This window comes from Sceloporus undulatus, chromosome 9, assembly GCF_019175285.1.
Source record: "Sceloporus undulatus isolate JIND9_A2432 ecotype Alabama chromosome 9, SceUnd_v1.1, whole genome shotgun sequence".
NCBI lineage: Eukaryota > Metazoa > Chordata > Lepidosauria > Squamata > Phrynosomatidae > Sceloporus > Sceloporus undulatus.
In genome coordinates this window covers 34,269,213-34,290,904 of record NC_056530.1, presented here as the reverse complement: position 1 = coordinate 34,290,904, position 21,692 = coordinate 34,269,213, and the positions used below count along the sequence as shown (strand labels likewise).

General features: G+C 44.7%; 1 protein-coding gene across 2 annotated transcripts in view; it reads left to right on the top strand.

The window, feature by feature from the left end:
• Positions 1 to 281: 281 nt before the first annotated feature.
• Positions 282 to 21,692, top strand: part of RUSC1 (RUN and SH3 domain containing 1) — a 23,177-nt gene continuing 1,766 nt past the window's right edge. The window contains exons 1-9 of one of the 2 annotated variants that reach the window (XM_042440755.1): positions 282 to 2,034; positions 10,070 to 10,585; positions 12,002 to 12,100; positions 13,294 to 13,370; positions 16,043 to 16,217; positions 17,171 to 17,276; positions 18,880 to 18,926; positions 19,690 to 20,581; positions 21,268 to 21,396. In XM_042440755.1, coding sequence (XP_042296689.1) covers positions 396 to 2,034; positions 10,070 to 10,585; positions 12,002 to 12,100; positions 13,294 to 13,370; positions 16,043 to 16,217; positions 17,171 to 17,276; positions 18,880 to 18,926; positions 19,690 to 20,581; positions 21,268 to 21,396 — 3,680 coding nt within the window. In that variant the 5' untranslated portion in view covers positions 282 to 395. The remainder of the gene's footprint in view (positions 2,035 to 10,069; positions 10,586 to 12,001; positions 12,101 to 13,293; positions 13,371 to 16,042; positions 16,218 to 17,170; positions 17,277 to 18,879; positions 18,927 to 19,689; positions 20,582 to 21,267; positions 21,397 to 21,692) is intronic. The other variant, XM_042440756.1, reaches the window with a different exon arrangement.

The window sequence follows — 21,692 nt, the reverse complement described above, 5'->3', positions numbered from 1 at the left end:
CAAAATATGTGTAATAGCAGTGCAGCACAGGAAAATGTACCGTACCCATGCAGGGCAATGCAGTTCAGCAAACATGCAGTAGAAAACAGCACGGTATAAATGTAAAACATCAATGCAGTGCACTAAAAATGTATGGCAACACTGCAGCACATCCTTCAAAATATGTAGTAAAGAACAATGCAGTAAAAGGTAACAACTTACAGCACTGTTCTTCCTTCTGTGATGATATACTCTTGTTGTTTTACCCTTTCCTATCCTGGATTTTTCCCTACACTCAGGAGCTGATTTTGCCTTTTGCAGGGAGCGGATCATTCTAAGGCAATCTGGCTGCTGAGATCTGTGTGGGCCCAACAAATCGTGTGGGTGCTCTGTTTGTCCCCTTGTGTCCTGGAGCCATGCAGTCTCCAAAGAAAGGCCTGATCTGCAATCTGAACCACGTCCATTTGCAGCACATCTCCCTGGGGTTACACTTGTCTCGCCACCCGGAACTTCAAGAAGTGACCAATGCCTTGATCCCACCAAAAAAGAGGGCAGGTTGCCAGGATTGCAGAGAAAATAATGGCAGAAGTGCCTCTGAACTGGATGCCAATTCCAACAATCCGTTATTAACGTGCCAGTGTTGCGATGGCCACCCCCTGCATTCAGATGTCAAACAGGACCTCCAGACCCTGGAAACCTTGCCCGACTGTCCAGATTTTAAGCAGGAGGAGGAGGAAGAGGAAGAGGAGGTCAAGGTTGATTCCCCTTCAGATCCAGGCTCCTCGTCCATTAGCAGCTGCTCAGATCTCAGCCTGGATGACTCACCTATCTCCGTATGCTGCAAAGAGTTCCCTGCAGAAGAGGCCCAGAGTCCTGAGAACCAACCTAACATTGTCCCCCTAGAAGAAGCTCATACTGTACCTCCCATGACCAACCCAGAAGAGAGGAGTTTGAATCTCAATATCCAAATGGATAAGCACTCTGCATCCCATGTGTGGGATAGTCCTGATAGCCTCGGCAGCAGCAGCTCACTGGAGTCCACGTCTGACATTCCTTTTCCCTGCTCACAAACCCCAGTTGAGTTGCCTATCCCTGGCTCCAGTAGTCCTTCGCCACTTGTACCACCCCCAGTTCGCCCCTGCCGGGCACCCCCAGAAGTGCCAGTCCGCCACATTGTCCCAGAACTGGATTCGAACTGCAATGCTCTCCTGCCTCAGGAGCCCAAGCCTGAGAGTCTCTCACCAGGGCAAGTGGACATCAACTTGAACCAGGCTGGTCCACCTAGGCCTTGTTTTCGGGGTGTTCCTCCTCCCGTGCCTCCTAGAACGAAGCGAAAGCTTCAGGGACTGAGGCGATGTGAACCAGGGAAGCCAAACTCAGAAGTGGTCCTTTTAGAGATATCGTCAAAGCTATCTGTCCACCAAGATGGCCTGCACAGCAAGGACACCAAAAACATCACCTCCTTCCATGAGCTGGCACAGAAACGGAAGAAGGTTGCAGCCATGCCACCCCCACTGCAGACCAGGAAGGACCAAAGTGATTGGCTGATTGTTTTTTCCCCTGACACCGAACTTCCCCCTTGTCATGAGCTCACATGGGGCAGTGTCCCCAGCCAGGAGACAGCCAGCCACCCAGCAGCACTCCTAGAGCCAGCAAACCTTGCCAACTGCCTCCAGAAAGCGCAGAAAGGGGTAACCACATTCAAAGAGCTGCGCTACCAGAAGCAGAAGGGTCACCAACCTCCACAGGTGGGAACCCAACTGCTTCAGCAGGTGGAACCTGGCAAGGCGATGGGAGAGGGCAGTGCCCCTACACAGGAGAGTGATCTGGAACAACCCCTGAAGGGGCATTTCCGAGGCCCAAAGGAAATCCCACCCCGGAAGAAGATGTGCCGCCCTGGTTTGCAGCCCATAATGGAGGGGGGCTTTGAAGACGGTGAGGATGGAGAGGCAGAAAATAAGGCGTCTGAAAGAAGTCTGGAGGATATGCCAAATGAACAGAGGGACCCCTGGATGCCAGGGAAAGAGGAGAAAGGAGACAGGTGTTTTATGGAGGGTAAGACTCGGATACTTCCCCTCTAACCCAGCAATGAAGCTCAGCCTTGGCTGTGAGGGGTGGGCTTGGTACCTGAAAGGAGGTTGCAAGTGAGGCAAGAAGGTAGTTGAAACAATTTGGAAAAGTTCCTTCTTCAATCAGTGTGTCTCCTACTTTCCCCCCAGCACAGAGTGCAAGGTGGCACATAGTAGATTAAAACAAAGCTACACAAAAGGAACTTTTACACAAAAGTCAGTGGACTATACAAAGGAACTTTCCCAGGCTGTAGGTCCCAATGGTGCAGTTCCTGGTGTTGGGGGACCCCCCTCCCATTTTGGGTTGCAGTGTGTTTCACTTTGCTTCATAATACACTGCTCTGTTTCGTCATCCCCCTCCTCACTCATTCTGCTGAGTGGGGCCCTCAAAGTTTGCCCAAAAGTTCAACCTTGATGGTCACCCAGTGCTTCCTGAGGTTAGACAACACTCTATGCATTTTTAAAAAATGTCCCCAATCCTTAGTGAGCCTTTCTGCCAGGGCCAGGCCATCGCCACCCTCAGACTGGAAAATCCATATGGCCTTTTCCCCCTTATCCACTGCAGACTTTTGTAATACAAGATGAGTTAGCACCTTAATCTTACAGGGAATGTTTTTCCCAGTGAGTTGTATACAATTGAGTTAGGTACATCTCCTCTTCCACTCTGCCACTGTGGGTTTTTTGGGCTATGTGGCCATATTCTAGAAGAGTTTCTTCCTGATGTTTCACCAGCATCTGTGGCTGGCATCCTCAGAGAATGCTAACCTGAAAGAGAGTGGGGGTATGTGTGTACACACACACACACACACACACACACACACAAACACACACACACACACACACTGTGTGACCTTGGGAAGGCAGGAGTGATTTGCATGTGGATTGTTCTGTTGCTAATGGCAGGCCTCAGGGTGGGAGGGTCTGCAAAAGAGGATTAGTGTCTGCTTGATTTGTGCTCATTGCCTGCTGGGAAATCCCTGACCCAAAACTTGCTCCGTTGCCTTTATGGCAGTGGTCAGTTTGCAGACATCAGCAGACAAGTGACATTTGCCTCTGTGCCAGGACTCTTTTTGTCTGTTTGATTTCCCCAGATGAGCATGGTAGTGATAACAGTGTTTTTAAGACTACAGTTCCCGCAACTCTTTCCCATTGTTCTTGCTGGGTAGGGTTGCTGGGAGTTGTTTGCTAACACATCAGGAAATCCCATGGTTTTCCCCACTCCTGCTATAGTTTGAGCTATTATGAAAGACAGAGAAAAACAAGATCAGACCATGTACTTCTTTGGTAAGTTGGAAACCTTGCAAGATGGAATGCTCTGTTCTTTCTGATCTCCCTGGATGGAATCAGAATGTTTAGTAGGTTAAATAATCACAGCAGCAGGTTTATGGCTCCAAGAGGCTCCATGGATGTTCTTGTTATTCATACCCTGCCTTCCCCCCCAAAGTTAGGATTCTAGGCAATTTATAAATTAAAATAATGATATTGTTCCAAACAAGCTAGTAAAATGTGGGCTATACAATATAACTGTTAGATGGATTTGTAATTGGTTGGCTGGTCAAACGAAAAGGGTGCTTAGCAGCGACTCTTCTTCAACCTGGAAGGAAGTGAAAAGTGAAGTATAGTACTGTACTGCAGGGTTCTGTCTTGGGCCCAGTATTGTTCAACATCTTTATGGATGACTTTATGAAGGAATAGAGGCATGCTTATCAAATTTGCAGATGACAACAAATTAGGAAGAGTAGCTAATACTCCAGAGGGCAAGATCAAAATTCAAAATGATTTGAACAGACTGAAAAGCTGGGCCAAAACTAATTTGAACATGGTGAAATGTAAAGTACTACACTTAGGGTGAAAAAATGAAATGCATAGATATTGGATGGGGAACACCTGGCTTGACAATAGTACATGTGAAAGGGATCTAAGAGTCCTAGTAGACAACAAGTTGAACATGAGTCAACAGTGTGATGCATCAGCTAAAAAAGCCAATTCTAGGCTGCATCAATAGATGTATCGTGTCTAGATCGAGGGAAGTAATAACGTGAGTGTATTCTGATTTGGTCAGGCCTCATGTGAAATACTGCATCCAGTTCTGGGCACCTCAATTCAATAAGGATGTTGAAAAGTTAGAGCATGTCCAGAGGAAGGTGACCAAAATGGTGAAGGGTCTGGAAACCATGCCTTAAGCGGAGAGACATAGGAAGCTGGGTATGTTTAGCTTGGAGAAGAAAAGGTTAAGAGATAATCTGATTGCCCTGTTTAAATATTTGGAGGGGTATCATATTGAGGATGGAGCAAGCTTGTTTTCTGCTGCTCCAGAGAATAGGATCCAGAGCAATGGATTCAAACTACAGGAAGAAAGATTCCACCTAAATATTAGGAGGAACTTACTGACAGTAAGGACTATTTGACAGTGGAACACACTACCTCAATGGAGAGTGTTGGAGTCTCCTTCTTTGGAGGTTTTTAAACAGAGGCTGGATGGTCATCGGTCGGGAATGCTTTGATTGTGAGTTCCTGCGTGGCAGAATGGGGTTGGAATGGATGGCCCTTGGGGTCTCTCCCAACTTTATGATTCTGTGATTCTATGACACTCATTTTTTAAAAATGATTTTATCTGTGAGCCGCCTTCACTCTGGGGGAAAGGTGGCATACAAATTAAATAAGTAAATATGTGACATAGTTAAAAATGTTGGAACAATGGATTTTAAAAGAGGCTAATTGAGGCAAGGTACTATCAATAAGGCTTTATCTATAAATGCTTAAAAAGAGTAACAAACTATATATGCAACAAAATCATACAAAACTTATATATACAAAAGATACAAAATACAGTAAACCACAGTGGTAATGACAAACATAATAATAACAAGTAGCAAATAATAAAAACTATATATTATAAGCAAATAACACAAGTAGAATGCAACAGAAAAGAAAGGTGAGGATAGAGTAAGCAAAAGAGGGAGAGGAAGAGCTCACTACAGAGCTAGCCTTATTAAGACTCTAATGTTAATTAGAGCTGGAAGTCATCTTTGCTCTCAGTAGCTCTCCATTAACCCTGTAATGGTTATTAACCCTATAATGGCTCAAGTAGAGCTTGTTACTAGTCCAACAAAAAATACAGAATATCAACATTAAAATATAGATACAATCACCTCTCCTAACTCACGGATCTCAGATCCGCGACCTCAATTATGTGCGGAGGGGCAATCTCCATTAATTCTAATGGTGCATGTGCATTGGGGCATGCCCTATTCAAGCCCATGAATATGCGCAAGCCTCTGTTTTTGCAGAACGGATCCCCTGTGCAAATGGAGGGCCAACTGTAAACTATTAGCGGAGCTAAAAACAATGTAAAGCATACAATAAAGACTGTATCCGCACTGCAAAATAATTCAGGTTGAAACCGCTTGAACTGCTATGACATTCTGGGAATTGTAGTTTCTTGTGGCATCATAGCTTTCCAACTAAGAAGGCTAAGCGTCTCACAAAACTACAATTCCCAAAATCCCATAGTTAGAGAGGAGTTCACCTGGATTATTTCTGCAGTGTGGATGCAATGCTAAAAAGCAGTTAAAATAGTGCAATTAAAACAGAATAGCACACTCTTCAGCCTTCCTCTTAAAAACCTTCAGTTCTCAATAGCTAGTCTGACCATATTTCTTGAAGGCAAAAAATGGGACATGGGGATGGCAAAAACAGGATGGAGTTATGTAATATTCCATAGTCATGAAAAAGTAAGATGATAACAAATTGTTTTTTACAGGAACATATTGAGCTAACAGTTATTCAGTGACAGAACGCACACAAAATCTAATGTTACAGCAGAACAAACGCTGCTGTGTCGGACTGTGGTCACACTTTGGAAAACAGGATTCAAATTTCCATTCAGCCATGTAAACCCACTGGGTGACTTTGGTTAAGTCACACTCTCACAGCCTCAGAGGATGGCAAAGAGAAACAAGCCCCTGTTGGTAAGATGAGGGGGACAAAAGATAAAATGAAGGGGGAAGGGATAAAATGAAGGAAGAAAAGGCAAAACAAAAAGTGAACTGTGGGGGGGGGGGGCAGTAGGGTATGCTGGGCAAAATACATATATAACTTCATAAATAGCAATAACAACAACAATAATAATAATATCTTCAGGTGAGGTAAATTATAATAATGCTTGTAGGTCAGGTAACAAAGAAAATGTGAATGAGGAGGCAGTGGGGAGTGCATGGCAAAATAATAACATCCTGATTAATTCTCTGCCATCCCACTTTTTAGATGCTTTAAAAATGTCTCTCTCCTCCTCCCACTTTATTCTCAGCTTACTTCAGTTGCTGAAAACTGAGTTCAAAATGCAGGGTCCAGGAGACTCAGGCAAAAGCAATCTGCTTCAGCCTCTCCTTGCTTGCATGTTCTTCTTCATTAATAACTTTTTCCACCTTGACCACACGATAATGTTGCTCTTACCCTGCTCTGTCTCTGTCCCAGCATCTCATCGCATCTCATCCCATGTTGTGCTGCTACTTTTTGCATTTGCTCCTTTTGCTCTTCCGGTGGTCCCTGCAGGGTCCATCTCCTGAACCAGATGTAATTGCAGAGAGAATGCCAGGTTTGACTTGGAAAGTCCTAGGTTTGAATGTCTACTCAGCTGTGGAAACCCAGTGGGTGATGTGGAGCCAGTCTCTTCTCTTTCCTAAACCATTTCATAGGGTTGTTGTGAACATAAAATGAAGAGGAAGAATGCCCCTTTTCCATGTACATTATCTATGAGAGAAGGTTGGGATTCAGAATTAAAACAGACCCTTTAAAACTAATGGTTAAAGCCCAATCACACTGAGCCATGCTGAAGGAAATGTTGTTTGCTTGTTTGGCTACTAGTCACTATTAAAGTATATTTGCTGATCTTTTTTCTTCCTTCTAAAATGGCCATCCTTTAAGTTCTCTGTAGGCACTGTTTATTCCTATAAACTCTTGGGCCTGTTACAGACTGCCAAAATAAAGCTGCTTGGGGTTTCTTTGGAGGTATGCTATTTAAATGATGCATGCACCCTAAGAATCCGGAAGCTGCACCAAAGCTGCCCTCCAGTGCTTAGGAACGGAGTGTGGCTTTGGTGCAACCTCCGGGCTCTTCGGATCCATGCATCATTTAAATAGCATACCTCCAAAGAGACCCCAAGCAGCTTTATTTTGGCAGTCTGTAACAGGCCACACCGACTGCTTGTGCAATAAGTATGCATTGAGCCTGCTTTTGTCTCAGCTCAGACACTGGATTCATTTTAAAAACCTATGGATCACACTACAGGATTATAGCACTATGATCCCACCTCTAGTGCTCCATCCCCCAGCTACAAACCCCAGGGTTACATAGAGTGGAACCATGGCAGCTAAAGTTGAATCATAGCACTATAATTGTACTGTGTGGATGGGCCCTTTCTTGTCTGCTGTGAAAGCTATTTGCGTGGGTTAATGGAAGTCTGAAAACTATCCCCCCTCGCTCCAGTCCTTCACTCGCCCCCCTATTTAATTGCACACTACCTGTAAAGGGAAAAAACTGGCTTTTGCCTTGCTCTAACTGGTTGTTCTGGCTGCCAATCAGAACTGGAAAAGTTCCTGCCCTGTCTTTCTTCCCCAATGCCCCCCCCCCAGCGCCATTCTTTAAGGGAGGAAGCAGGAAGAGGGAAATAACTTTCTGCTTTGCTTTTCTGAGCACCAACTTTTTATCTGCACACAGATTAGATCTTTATGTACCTTTTCTTTCACTTTTTAAAAAATAACACAGCCGGAGTGTGGGTAGAATTACAGATGGCTGTCTTTTTTGAACTTGGAAAAGGGAGCAACCGGGTTTTTAAAAAAAGGTAATGTAATTTTGGCAACATTCATCAAGGCTGGAGTAGAGTTAGGTAATTTTAGATTCTGGATTTAAAAGTCTTCTAGTTACCCCTCTTCTACCCTGCCTCTAAGATGGTAATGTATACAGTATATTATTCCACTTTCTTCCAAACATAGTAAGTCAGCTGTGCTGTTGGCATTGCATTTAGGGACCCCTTCTTATTCTTTTCAGTCCCCCGCATCTATCCTTAAGTCTTCCAGTGCTGACTTGCAGGTAAAAATCAGGAATGGGGACATTTGTTGGTTTTTACTTTCTTTTGTATTCAGTTGTTTGAAATTTAAAGTTTGTTTGTTCTTGAAATTTACAAGTTTTTGTAAATTTTCCAAAGCCAAATCAATACAAAATCCATGCCCCTTCCTTGGCATTTGGAACAGTCATATTCAGTAGGTATACTGTTCCTAGATTAGGGGTTTATCACATAGGAGGCTAAGGGGCTCTGCACACAGCCCCGAAGGGGTGGCTTCCAGCCGCCCCTTTTACAGCCAGATAAGGGCTGTGGCAACCGTACTTTCCAGGGCATGAAAATGAGCTGCAAAATGCTACTCCTTTTTGCGCCCTGAAACGGGTGCAATAGCTGCAGTGCCACGGCTTCACGGCACTCTTTGGTGCTGAATTGTGCAGATGCAGCACCAGAGGAGTACAGTGATGTTACGCCCCGACTCTGCCCCCAAATCGGGCTTTAAGGCGGGTCTGCACAGGATGTCAAATTTAATAATGATAAAGTGAGACAATGTAGAATCTTATTTCGGTCTGTCTTCTAATTTTCCTTCTCAGTTTCCTTCTCACTTTCAATCTGTCCTTTCATCATTGATTTCCTTCTCACCTTCAATCCATCATAGCTTTCCTCTGTCTTCTCTTTGGTTTTCTCTTTTGCTCCTTTCAAACTGCAGACACTTCACTTCTTTCAGTTAGCCAGCTTCCCAAGCAAACCAATTCAAGATGCAAACAGAGCTTTCTCTGTCTGAGCTGAAAATCAAAAACTGTCAAAAGGGGGAAAAAAGTCTCGGAGATGATAATAGTGCAGTCTCTGTTCAAAGCTGAAAAACTATATAAAGGTTCTCGCAATGTGTAAACAATATATTCTCTCTCCAGTCTTCACTAAAGTTGCACAAACACAACAAGTTCTGCAAACATTCCCAAAACAACCCATGGTCTTCTGAAAGCTCAGTTGTCTGATGCAGTTTTATTCCTTCTGAAGGATATCTTTGACTACGAACCTTTCATTTAGGTAATATTCCAAGAGTCATACTTCTATTGTTTTCTCTTAAAAGGTTACAGGCGAAGCAATTGCCAAAAAGTCTGCTGAACCACAGTGTTGGTTGCTCTGTGGCTTGATCTGAATCTTCCCATCCCCACCTATGTGTTCTCACTCTCTGCTCCCTCCAATGTGGACTTGTAGATGGGTTTGAGAGTTCTGATGAGCCCCAAATGACTCCCACAACTTCCTCAGGCAGGAGAGCCCAGTAACTAGTTTTCGTTATGGGGCAGTGTGGTTGGACTGGTGGTATCGAGGCCAGCAATTCTCTGAATGACCAGCCACTCCTGTGTTGTAACCAGAAGTCAAGGAAGAGCAGGATTTAAACATAAACAGCAGCATCATTTCTGACCATTGGCCATGCTGACTAAGCTGATGGTTGTTTGAGTCCAAAAACATATTTAGGGGCACAGTTTGGCTTAGGATATTGGGAGTTCTGTCAGGCAGCTTTCAAACAGGCCAGAGGGTGCTGGTAGAGAAGAGTTGGGAGCCTTGGGGGACAAAGTAGTTTGGCATGTCTCATGCTCATTCTGTATACGTTTGTACTTTTGTTTTACTGTCTGCTGTGACATCTGGAATTAACATTATTTTTTCATATTCTCTCCTCCCTCTCTTTCCTCCTTGTCCCTGACCCCAAATCTTCTCCTTGTACTTGCTACTCCACCTCCCGGGCACCTTTCCTGCTATCATGTCCCTATGACTGGGCTGTTGCCTCTCTCTGTGACCCTTCCACATGTCTCTTCCCTCTGCTCCTCCAATACCTTGTCCCTTCCTTCGTTCCCTTCTTCCTTCCTTCCTTCCATGCCCTCCATCCCCTTCGTTGCCTGTTCCCTTTGCTCTGGTATGGCTCCCCCCTTTTTGCATTCTTCTGGCCCCACTGCCTAACAGTTAAGCACTCTTCCGGACCACAGCACCTGCCCTTCCAGCCTCTTCTGGTTCATTTCTCAGTGGATGGCCAGGCTGTGGATTCCCGGCACTCTTCATCTGTCTCCCCCAGTTTGGAGAGTGTGGAGCTGGCCTCCCCGCAGCTTTCAGGCCAGGCCTTTTGCCCCAAGATCAAGACCTTGTCCTGTGAAGAAATCTGCCTCCTGGCCAACCGGCAGGGGCAAATTTTTGGCACCCTCTCACCCGAGGAGCTACTCCCAATCCGCCTCTCCCCTGTCGGGGCCTACTCCCCTCCTGCCAGAAGTGCCCTGCCTTTCCTAGAGAGCCCTGACCTGGCCGTGCTCTTCTCCCCACTCTTCCCCCGCAGCAGAACCTACCCCACTTTAGCTTTTCCACCCCGCCAGGTACCCGAGCAGCCGTTCAGAGCCCGGGCCCCCCTTGACAGCCAGGCTGGAGTGGGGCCTGGGAGAGTGTCCAGGGACAGTATGGGAGCCAAGGAGCCAGGAGTTCCCGAGCAACGTAAGCCACCCCCCTCATTTCCCCCCATGTTCCATCTCCCTCCCTCTGTCATACTGTGGGCCAGAATTTATATTAGCTTTCCCCAGCACAGTATCCTCAAGATTGGTTGGACTTCAGTTCTCATCATCCTCAGCCAGCATGGTCCACAGAGATGAGAGAGAGAGAGTGAGAGAAGTTGTCTGTTGCGCCCCTGCATGTTTTGATGTGCTGGCTGTGCCTAACTGGGTTATAGGGAGTGGTCTGTTCTGCCCCTTCGCATCAGATGTGATGAATGCAATCCACTCTTCTGCCAGGTCAGGCAGGGGAGTAATGTGACCCTCAATCTTTTTGTATTTCTCACCATTGGCTATGCTAGCTAGAACTAATCAGCCTGGCAACACTGAAGTGCCTCAATTTGCCAGTGCTTATGTTAGGATGATGCAGCATAAGTAGCCATTTTGAGAACAAGCGATTGTGGTTGTTTGTCTGTATGAATTGCCACGCTCTAACATCTGGCCAAAGTAAACAATCAGAATGCTAAGACCAAGAATTAATTGATTAAGGAATTAAGAAATTACGGAGGGACTACTGCAATCCTGACTCCTGCTGATGGAAATGACCAGAGCCTTGCTCACCTTCCTTAGTTTTTCACAGGCACTGGCAATGCTTTCACATTTGTCTCCAAAGTTATGAGAGACATGATATCATTAAATGGAAGGAGATATTCTTTCCTCTCTCTCTGATTCTCAAGATAGAATTCTTAGCCAAACAAAAGCCAAAGAAAGCCTTGGGCATGAGAGAAACAAAGGGTTTAGATATGTAGTATCTAGGGCTGAAATACACTTAGAAATGTGCTACTGATTAACTAGATTGCATTTTTTTAAAAATTATTATTGAAAATTATGAAAAATACAAGTGCTTATAAAATCTGCATGGAGTAATTGCTGTTTTAAAGGCCTTCAAATACATGCACAGGAGGGAAAGCCTCTTCTATTACAGAAGGCAGTTTGTAAAATTGCAATAATGAAACTACAAGAGAACATCAGATATCAGGAAGATTATTCTTTTAAAAGCTACTTCTGTGTGGTGTGAGGGAAGTTTTCAACACATTTCATAAAGCATCTAAAATGGAACTTGACAAGTCTACAATGGGGGTGACCTTTGCAGCCACCAACAAGAAGGGCTTGTATTCTGTGCTCACTTGCTGAGTGGCTCAGGCTTTCATGTTTAAATAAATCTGACTGCAGAAACCCACCCATAAAAACTGAATTGAAATTCAGTTAGAAATTGTGGGTTATGTTGTTGCTTCTGCCCCAAGACCTCCAGATAAAATCATTGTGTGTGAGAGATAATATAAAAGGCAAAGTAGTAAGCAAAACAAAAACAAACAGACTCACAAAAATCAACTTCTATCCCCCCTGCTTGCACTTTTTCCAGTCCGACATTCCCGGTCCTTTGGTGGAATCCCAAGTACCAGCCATCTGTGGAGGACAGGCACTGGCCGACCATCTGCACAGCTTCAAGAGCAAAAGAAAGGTAAAGTATTTGTCTTGAAAAGATCTTCACTGACATAATGTGTCTATCACAGTGATACACACCTCCTGGCCCAGGCTGGTGTCAACAACAGGAGACCCAATATGATTCTGTCAGACTGAGGGCCTGGACAGACTGGCACTTGCCTGGGCCTGAGCTAGGGCTATGGTAGGGCAGAGCGTTCACACGCTCCCAAACCCTACCACGCGACATGGGCGCCATTTTGACGTGCCCCTGATTACATGGGGTTCACCATAATGATGTCCGCCGTGTGCAGCACCCAAACAACACGGTGCACAAGGGGCATCACGGCAGTTATGACACCCCTTCTCTGGTGCAAAAAGAAGCCTCTTTTCGGGGCTTCTTTTTGCACCAGCTTTGGTGGCTTTTAAGAAGAGTTTCAGTTTCTACCAAGGACTAGTAACTCTTGTAGCTAAATGGAATTGCTCTGTTCAGCCATAGTGCACTTATCTAAGTATCAGGGACAAGTGAGAAAGGAAAGCAAATATCTTCCACAAGTTGCTGGTGAAGTCTAGATTGGAGCTGGAGAATCTTTAGTTTACCAGATTTTGGGGACTACAACTCCCATGATTCTTTACCTAGCCTGTGCTCCTGAGAGCAGATGTCCAGTAATTCCTGGGGGGCAAAATCCTCCCCACTCTAGACTAATGGTACTTTCGGCAGATGTTACAAGACAGATGGAGTGGGTGAAAATTACCTCTGGGATCATGAGGCCACATATGATGAAGCAGAGGAGTCAGAGTGAAAACTGAAGAAGGCTCCTGGACTTTTAATGCAGTGGTACTCAAACCTTTAACCCTTGTGATCTACTAACTTCTACTTGCAAATGTCACCCCACCCACACACAAACAATATGAATAAAAATATCATATTATGTAGTGTGTATATTTTGATTAGAACACATGTGTAAATTTTTACACGTGAAAAAAATTTAGGGGAGAGGAGGAGGAGGGATCAGAGCCTCCAAGTCTTGCACCAGTTTCAGAACCATTGCTTTAATGTTTGTGCAGAATAAACGGCAACTATTGCTTATTATATAACCCTATTTAGGAAGACGGGGCCTACAACTCCCAGAACTCATCCACCAAAAAATACCTTTCCAAACTCTAAGTCAGTGATGGTGAACCTTTAAGGGCCTGAATGCCCAAACTCTCTCATCTCTGCTTCCTTCCTAGCTTTGCTTGTGGCTGTCAGTGCGTCGGTGGACAAGATTGTGGCCCATTTCAGCACAGCTAGAAACCTCGTCCAGAAGGTTTGTTCGTCACAGTGGTCTGTTTGTGTGTTTGTTACTTTACATAAATGTCCTCCAACCTCTTCCAAGGACTTCAACACAGCCTGTTTGCACAGATCTAATACATTCCCATTTTATCCTCACAGGAATTTGCAAAATAGTTTTGGCAGAGTGTAACTGACCCTATGGAGTGAGAACTTGAACTCGGGTCTCCCTGGGTTTAATCCAATAGCAATAGCAAATTCATTTCCATACCGCTTATCAGTGAACTAGCATTCCCTAAGCAGTTTAAAATATGTACAGTAAGCCAATTGCCCCAACATGCTGGGTACGCATTTAACTGACGTACAAAAGGATGGAAGGCTGAGTGGACCTTGGAGCCCAAACTCATAGCTTTGTAGCTGCAATACTGGCACTTAACCACTGCACCACTCTGTAACAATTATGCCATGATAGGACCAAATGATATAAAAGAGTATTTCCCCAAGAAAACCTGAAAACTTTACCTTTTTATACTACTATAATTCCCCAGTCAGCATGGCTAATGGCTACGTTGGCTAAGGAATTCTGGGAGTTATAATATACAAGTAACTTTTCTAAATTCTGTTTCCCAGCCCTTGGAAAAGGGTATTGTAACAGCTCCAGCCCAACTAGGAGACCTTTAACCTTATCTTTAGCCAAGGCCAAAATGTGAAAATAACTACCGTATATACTCAACTATAAGTTGACCTCATGTGTAAGCCAAGGGCAAGTTTGGGGGCCAGAATTAACAACTTTGACATGACCCATGGATAGGTCAGCTGTAAAACGTGGGGGCAGCTTCAATGTGTGTATGAGAGTGGCAAGTGGGAAGCAGCAATCAATACAAAGCTTCAGTGTTTCAGCCTTCACTTTGGAGAGGGACTGTTAAACAAACAGCAATCAGTCAGTCACCAAAGACTGTTTGCTTGGCTTAGGACAAAAAGAAACTGCATGGAGAAATCTGAAAGAGCTGCCATCATATTACCATACTGATCCATACATAAGTAGACCTAGGATTTGGGGTGTGGGGTGTCAATTTTTTGGAATGAAGTTTTAGACTTATAGATGAGTATATATGGTGGTTATAAATAATTAGTTACTTGCAAATGGATCCTTTACAATGAGCCAAAACACACAGCAGAAAAAAATCCAGTTTGAGACCTGTTTAATTGCCCTGGCTCCATGCTAGGGAATTCTGGGAACTGTAGTTTTGTGAGACATTTAGACATCTCTGTCAGACCACTCTGGCACCTACAGCTCCCAGGATTCCTTAGCACTGAACCAGGGCAGTTAAAGTGGTCTCGAACTAGAATATTTCTGCAGTGTGTTTTGGCCCCTAGCAATAAAGGTATAACTACATGATATTAATATTCTAACAAGGTGGGATAACTTTATCTTTGGCAGTGTGACTATAATTTTAGTTATTAGGCTTCAGGATGTGGTTTTGTTTAATGGGGCAGAGGAGGGACACATGTTCCAGTGCTGGCTCATGCTGTGTTTCATAGTGTGGCATTGTGGGCACTGAATCAATTCTGAGGCAGACAAGAGGGCAATGTGGTTCCTGCAATGAGCCAGCCGTATCTGTGGGCTCAAGATCCACAGATTCAACTAACGCAGATTCAAACTAGAGTACTGTACACAACACATAATACTTCACACAGCACGAGTAATGTAGTATGTACGGTACGGTATTTGTGAGGCTGGAGATGCTGCAGACATGTGAAGCTGCAAAGAGATACAAGGTAGAAGTGGGCAGCTGGTGCATTCCCTGGAGATGGGGGAGTCTGAGGAGTGCCTGGCTGGGGCTTGCCATTGCCTCTACTGCAGCCCTTATTAATAATTAATTAATTACCAATAAGAATTCAATCATCTGTGTATTTTGCTATCTGTACAGACATGGATACTGAGGGCCTGTTGTACCACAGAAGAAAAACCCTGTGGTATAAAATTAATTCAAATGAAAATACAATGGCTTTATTTTTAAGGTGAAATATTTCTTTACTTTTGAGAAATGGGAGAATTAAAACAAAAGTGGCAACTATAATGACAATCCCCTACTTTTTGATACACCCCAGGAATTATAGCTCTAAGGAGACTATCACACGGAGGAAGATCAGGGGATTAAAAAGGCATTTTCCCAGGAAAGTCACACAATCGAAGCGAAGATTTTCTCACTCATTGTGACTTATCCCGGGAAGAGCCAGGAATGGTCCAGCACAAACCATTTACAGGGAAATCCTGTGAATGGTTTGTCGCTGGAGCATTCCTGGTTCTTCCTGGAATGAGTCTTGTTTGATCGCGACGCTGTCTGAACATCTTCGCTGTGATCGCACAACTTTCCAGAGGAAATGCCTTTTTAATCCCCCGATTTTCCCCATGTGATAGTGTCCTAAGTGATCTTTAACAGTAACATTTCCCACTCTGCTCATGGCATGTACTCAGAACCCATGTCTCTCTGTAGCCGTTTGCTCTGATGATACAGTGCTCTGATATGAGGCTGCCTGGCCTGTGGCCAAGGAAGGAGGGAGCCACTGCACTGCTTCTTCTGCTGCAGTTGCGGGTGGGAGGAAAAGCTAATTAGAAACACTAATTGACAATTAACAAAGGGAAAGGGTGGTTGTTTCCTCTTTTTCCTGACTGCTGGTGAACAATGCTGTTTCCCTCCTGTGCAGGCCCAGCTGGGAGACAGCCGGCTTAGTCCAGATGTGGGTTACTTAGTCCTGGGCACCCTCTGCCCGGCACTCTGGGCCCTGGTTGGTGATGGCCTCAAGCCCTTTCAGAAGGATGTAATCACAGGTCAAAGGCCCAGTTCTCCATGGAGCATAGTGGAAGCCTCTGCCAAGCCTGGTAGGTGGAGATGGAGCAGCAGGAAGCAGGCCATGGAGTGGGGAGACAGGGATGGTGCAGCATTTTGTTTTGGTCTTGCAACAGATATACTCTGGTTCATCTTCAGAGCATATAAATCTTTGGTGAAACAGTATCTATTCTGCACCCAAAAAAAAAAAAAAAAAAAAAAAAGCCCACCCTAAAAATAAGCAACACACTTTGCAGATTGAATAAACTTCAAGTTCTAAAACAAGCGGGATACTGTATGTCCATTTGAAATCATTACTTTTTAATGTGAAGTCAAAGGCTTTCTTAGCTGTAGTTTTTTGTCGGTTTTCTGGGCTAAAGATGCCAGCGGAACATCAGGAATAAACTTTTCTAGAACATGGCCACATATCCCAGAAAAAAAACACAAAAAACATTACTTTTTGAAACCCAATCCCCAATCTGGTATCCTACAGAGGTTTTAGATTTTAATTCCCATTAGCCCCAGTTTGCTTAACCACTGCTCTAGATGTTTTGGAAATCAAATCCCAGAATTCCTGACCATGAACCACATTGCCAGGGCTTCAGGGAGTTGAAATGCAAAACATCTGGATGGTCAAAGGTTGGGAATGATTGCTTTAAGATATATGACCCTGGCAGCCTATATTGGTAGGTGACGTCTAACACAAATTGAGACATCTCCCACTTTTCAACAAACTCTGCAGGCCACTGCCCAGTCCTCCTCATGACAGGTTTAGGATTTGCTAGAAAGCACTTGGAGAAAATTAATGGCAGAGGAGATACTCAACCAAGTTCTGGCTCATGTTTTCTTCCTATATGGATTTCACGGTCCTTTTGGTTAGAGGTTTCCAAAGGTCAGAAAAAACTCTCATACCTTTTGTTTTCTGTTTATGAGCTGAAGTGTGTACTTCAGCTCATAAGGAGGTGCCCACTGATATTTTTCTTTCTTCCTGTCCTTCTCTCCCCAGGCCCCCAGACCCATTCCCTGAATGCACTGTATTGGCGGGTGTCTCGGCTGGCACCTCTCCGCAGTAACCAGCAGCGCTTCCATGCTTTTATCCTGGGCCTCCTGAAGTGAGTAATGGTGAGGGATGGAAGACCAGGGCAAGAGAAGGAGTTCTGTTTAAAATGAGTGGGCTCTTCATGGGCCAAAGGGAATTTCAAAGGCTCTCCGCAAGCTCTCAGTTCAGAGCTCGGAAAAGAATGATTGCTTCCCCAACCAGCATCCCAAGGCATAGGGAGCAAAGGGGAGAGAAGGAGTGTAGGTAGCACATGTGCATGTGGCAAAATGTAGGAATTGCCCCACAAATAACAAGTCTGCCCTCAACGAATTAATACATAATTGTGTCCAGGTAGGCTTGTTCTTGGGGCTTGAGTATGTTTTTACTGGTTTTATATTTTTAATTAATATTTTTAAGGATTTTACATCTTTTACTTGTTATATTAATGGAATGTTTAATTGTGTTTTAAAATTGTACTGTTTTATTGTTGTTTTTAAGCTTTTGTGAGCTGCTTTGGGTCCAGTTTGGGAGAAAAGGCAGCATATAAATAATACATGAAAATTCCCCTTAAGTCCCTAGATTTCTAGGATATCAGAAAGTGAGTCACTGAAAATCATAAAAACCTATAGCTCTTCTGCTTTCTGTGTTTGCATTTCCTTGGTAATCTTGCCCACTCCTTTGCCTTGGACGCCTAAACTGCATTTTTCAATAACCAACTGTAGTTTTAAGTTCCTGCAATGCTAGCAATGTGGGGTCTGAAGAAAAGTTTCATTTGGAATCCTTGCCAGGTGGCAGTGCCCCCCTCCCTGCCAAGCTATGTCCATGGCTGAGAGAGAACGAGAAAGAGAATGGAAGAAGGGTGCGGAGAGGGAGAAAAGGGGATGGGTCAGCAGGAAAGAGAGATAAAAAGGCTAGATGGGAAAAGGGCATCTTAGGCCCCATTCACACTACAAAAATAAGCTGGTGTGAAACCAGGTTATTTTTGTGGCATTCTCATTTGCCCTGACTGTACTTGGTGCAGTTTGGGAGGCGGCAGGGGGGGGGGGGCAGTGCTACCAGAAAACCCACTTAACCCATTATATTTGATACCAGGTTTTGCCCCCACATCTTTTTTTAAGAGCCACAACAATCTGCATCTTTGGTAGTGTGAGTACACTACCGAATCAATTCAGATCTCGCTGCATTGTTCCCAGTCATTGAGATGCTTCCACCTTAAATCACTTTGATGGCAAGTCTGAATGGCAACAGGGTTAAAATGCCACAGAGAGATTCAGAAATGGAAAACATAGTGGGAATACCAATCCAGATCAGTTCAGAGATCTGGGTCTCCTCGGGACAAAAAAAGTCCCCATAGATTCGCGGGGCTATCTAGTCCAACCAGTGGCAGGAAAAGAAATAAATGTGGCTGGGCTGGCAGAAAAAGAAGAGAGAGAGAGAGAAATGGGGTGAGCCAGGTGGGGGAAAGAAAAGGCTATGGCTAACTCACTTTGGGCTTTTGTCATGTTCATAACTGGCTCCAGACCCCCAGCAAATTAAGACAAATGGTGGCCCCTTGACAGAGAAAAAGTTCTCCGGCTAATTGTTAAACATCCCAGACTGAAGACAGGCAGAGTCTGAAAGGGGGCATCTCCAGAGACAAGGGGCTAAAGCCTTCTGTTTCATTCTGTCCTCCTCAGCATGAAGCAGCTTGAACAGTGGTTTTCCCACTTGCAGCGGAACTCAGGTACGTTTGGGACACTCTTTTCTGGGCAGGGATCCATGGCTGCCTCCTAGAAGCAGTTCTGCTTAGAAGTTTCAGAGCACCTGCACTAAAAAAGCTGTGCCTTGGGCACAAGGGAGAGTACAGCTCAGGGGTCGTGCTGCATGTTTACCAGGCTGAAGGTCTCGGGTTCAGTCCCTGGCATTTCTAGTTTGAAATGTTCAGATAGCAGGTGATGGAAAATACCACTTCTTTTTCTTTTTCTTTTCTTTTCTTTTGCTCTTGAGGGCCAGTCCAAGTCAAAGTTGGACAGTACTGGGCTGGCTGATGAAAAGTCTACAATTCTATTGGTAGCCTCTGCTCATGACATTTTAAAGAAGAAAAATATTTGCATGAAAGAGAGAAGCATTATGTACATTGTTTAAGTTACATAGATTTGAACTACTTGTTTTCAATTTTACATTTTACTGGGCTTGCTTGGGTATATTTTTTGCTGCTTTGCCTAATTTATGCTAGCTTTGCTAATTATGGAGTTGAAGGAAAGCTCAGGAGCTGTGAAAATTCACAAGGCACTTAACTCTTTGAGAAGGTTGGCATTATCTACAAGCTTATCTTTGCATGCTTCATGCTGAAACATCAAGTTTTTAGTTCTTCCTTGAAATGAACAGTTCTGCACCTTGTTGCCACATTCTGAACTCCCCCCCTCCAATAACCCCTGTTAAATCATGAAATCCATCAATTTCTTTCTGTGTGTTTCTGATCCAATTGTGTTTCCTTCTACCCACAGAGCTGATCTTAGCACTTTATTTGCCCACTGCCTTCCTGGTGCTTAGCCAAGGGGTTTGCCGCTTCTGGGCAGAAGAGCTATTACTCCTGCTTCAACCACTATCCATGCTTACTTTCCAGCTGGACCTTCTCTTTGAGCACCATCACCTGCCCCTCAATGTCCAGCCAGTGGCGCGGCATGCAGTCACACCAACAGAGCAGCCCACCAATTCCAGTGGGCTCAGAGAGCCAGATTTACTTAGACACCCTGTTCCTCCTCCTGAGCTGGCAGAAGGTCCTTTGGCCCAGTCCAGTCCCATCCATGAGTCCCAAGCAGGGGTGCCTCTACACCAGAGACTTTTGCAATGGGGGGATCGACTTACTCACACACTGCTAGGCAATGAGGCTCTTCCCAAGCCAGAGTTGTGTCCCCAAACAATGCAGCAGGAGATGGAAGAAAAGCAATACAACAGGTGGGAACAACTCAATTTGGCCTCAGGCATTTATGCCAACTCCACTTCTTCTTCCATCTCAAAGCAAGAGGGTTTCCCTTACATGCAGTGGACCAAGCTACGGATCATTGTTGGGGAAGCCATCAAAGAAGCCTGTATTGGCATGACAGAAGCTACAACAAGCTACAACACAGGCCTGCAAACTCCAAGTCTTGATGAAAATGGCTCTGTGCCACAAGCATCAACTGCTGAAGTGGGGAACTCACCTAAAGGCAAAACTGCCAAAAAGCCAGAAATAATTGCACCCAAATCCAGGGAATCCTCTTTGGCTGATGCCCAGGAAGCCAATTCTGATGCCATGGATACTCCTGGAAGAGGGAAGGGGAAGTGGTTAGGATGGCTGTTTGGAGCAAATTACCCAGGAGTCTCCAATGAGTTGGATTCAAATCTGACAAAATCCAGGTAAGTGGAGGGGAACCACCCAAGAGTTGCATAAAATAGGTTGGGCTAGGCAAAAGCTGGTTAATAAACCAGCTAATGCCAGATACTGTTGGAGAGTTGAATGTTCACATCAGGTTGTAGTCTTCCTTGCTTTAGTTAATTAAATAAACCCTGGAGAACCCTTGATCAAAGATACTGACCAATGTAAAAAGTGGAAAGACTCCTAAGGTTCGTTTAGTAGGAGCTTTAAAGTAAACTCTGCTGTAATTTGGGGTCTCGCCTGTTTTCCTTTGGCCCTGCCCACTACTAGGATGCAGCAACACCAGATTTTATCTGAAATAGAATTTGGTGCTCATGTTACTCCTGGTCCTCAACTTACTGTTGTGGAAGCCTGCATTAGGCAGAGGATTGGAATGGACCCTCAAGTTCCTATTCCCTGATGGCAATTGGTGTGCCAGATACAGACTGTTTTGAGCAACTTCTGTTCATTGGTTCAACATTTGAATACCCATTCTTCTGAAAACATAGTGACTATCCCTTCCTCAAGAGCAGAATTTGAATCCAGGTCTTTGAGGCCCAGAATCCAGTCTGCTTTGGACTGTAACCAGACTTGGACTACTGAGCCCAAAGATTTCCAAAATAGCTAGTATTTAAAAGTCCTAACTCTTTTGAGTTACCCATTTTCCTGTTTCCTGCACTCCTAATAGGCGCCCCTCCAGCTGGCTGCCCCCCACCATGAATGTCTTGGCTCTGGTGATGAAGACTGTGCCAGCAGAGAAGAGCAGCCAGAAGGAATCTTGGGAAGATGCCTCTCCAGACCCACGGCAGGCTTACAGGTAAGCCAGTCCTTCTGTGTCCTAACAAGCCCAGATACTAGCAGCCACCTGTAATGTTACAGTGGACAGCACTCCTGTTCAGTATTCCAGGCAGCCAGGCACACTCTTGAAGATCCTATTTTCTGCCTCCACTTCTCCAAACGTCATACGGCATTCTATGACCGCTGGGTCACTTTTTGGGGTGGGAGGGAAAGGGACGTTTCTAAAGGATTTTGGAGGGGGCAGGTATTTCTATAAATGTTGGGATCAACCTGCTAAACTTATCTCTTGTGTGAGGATTGTGCCAATTTGGCTGC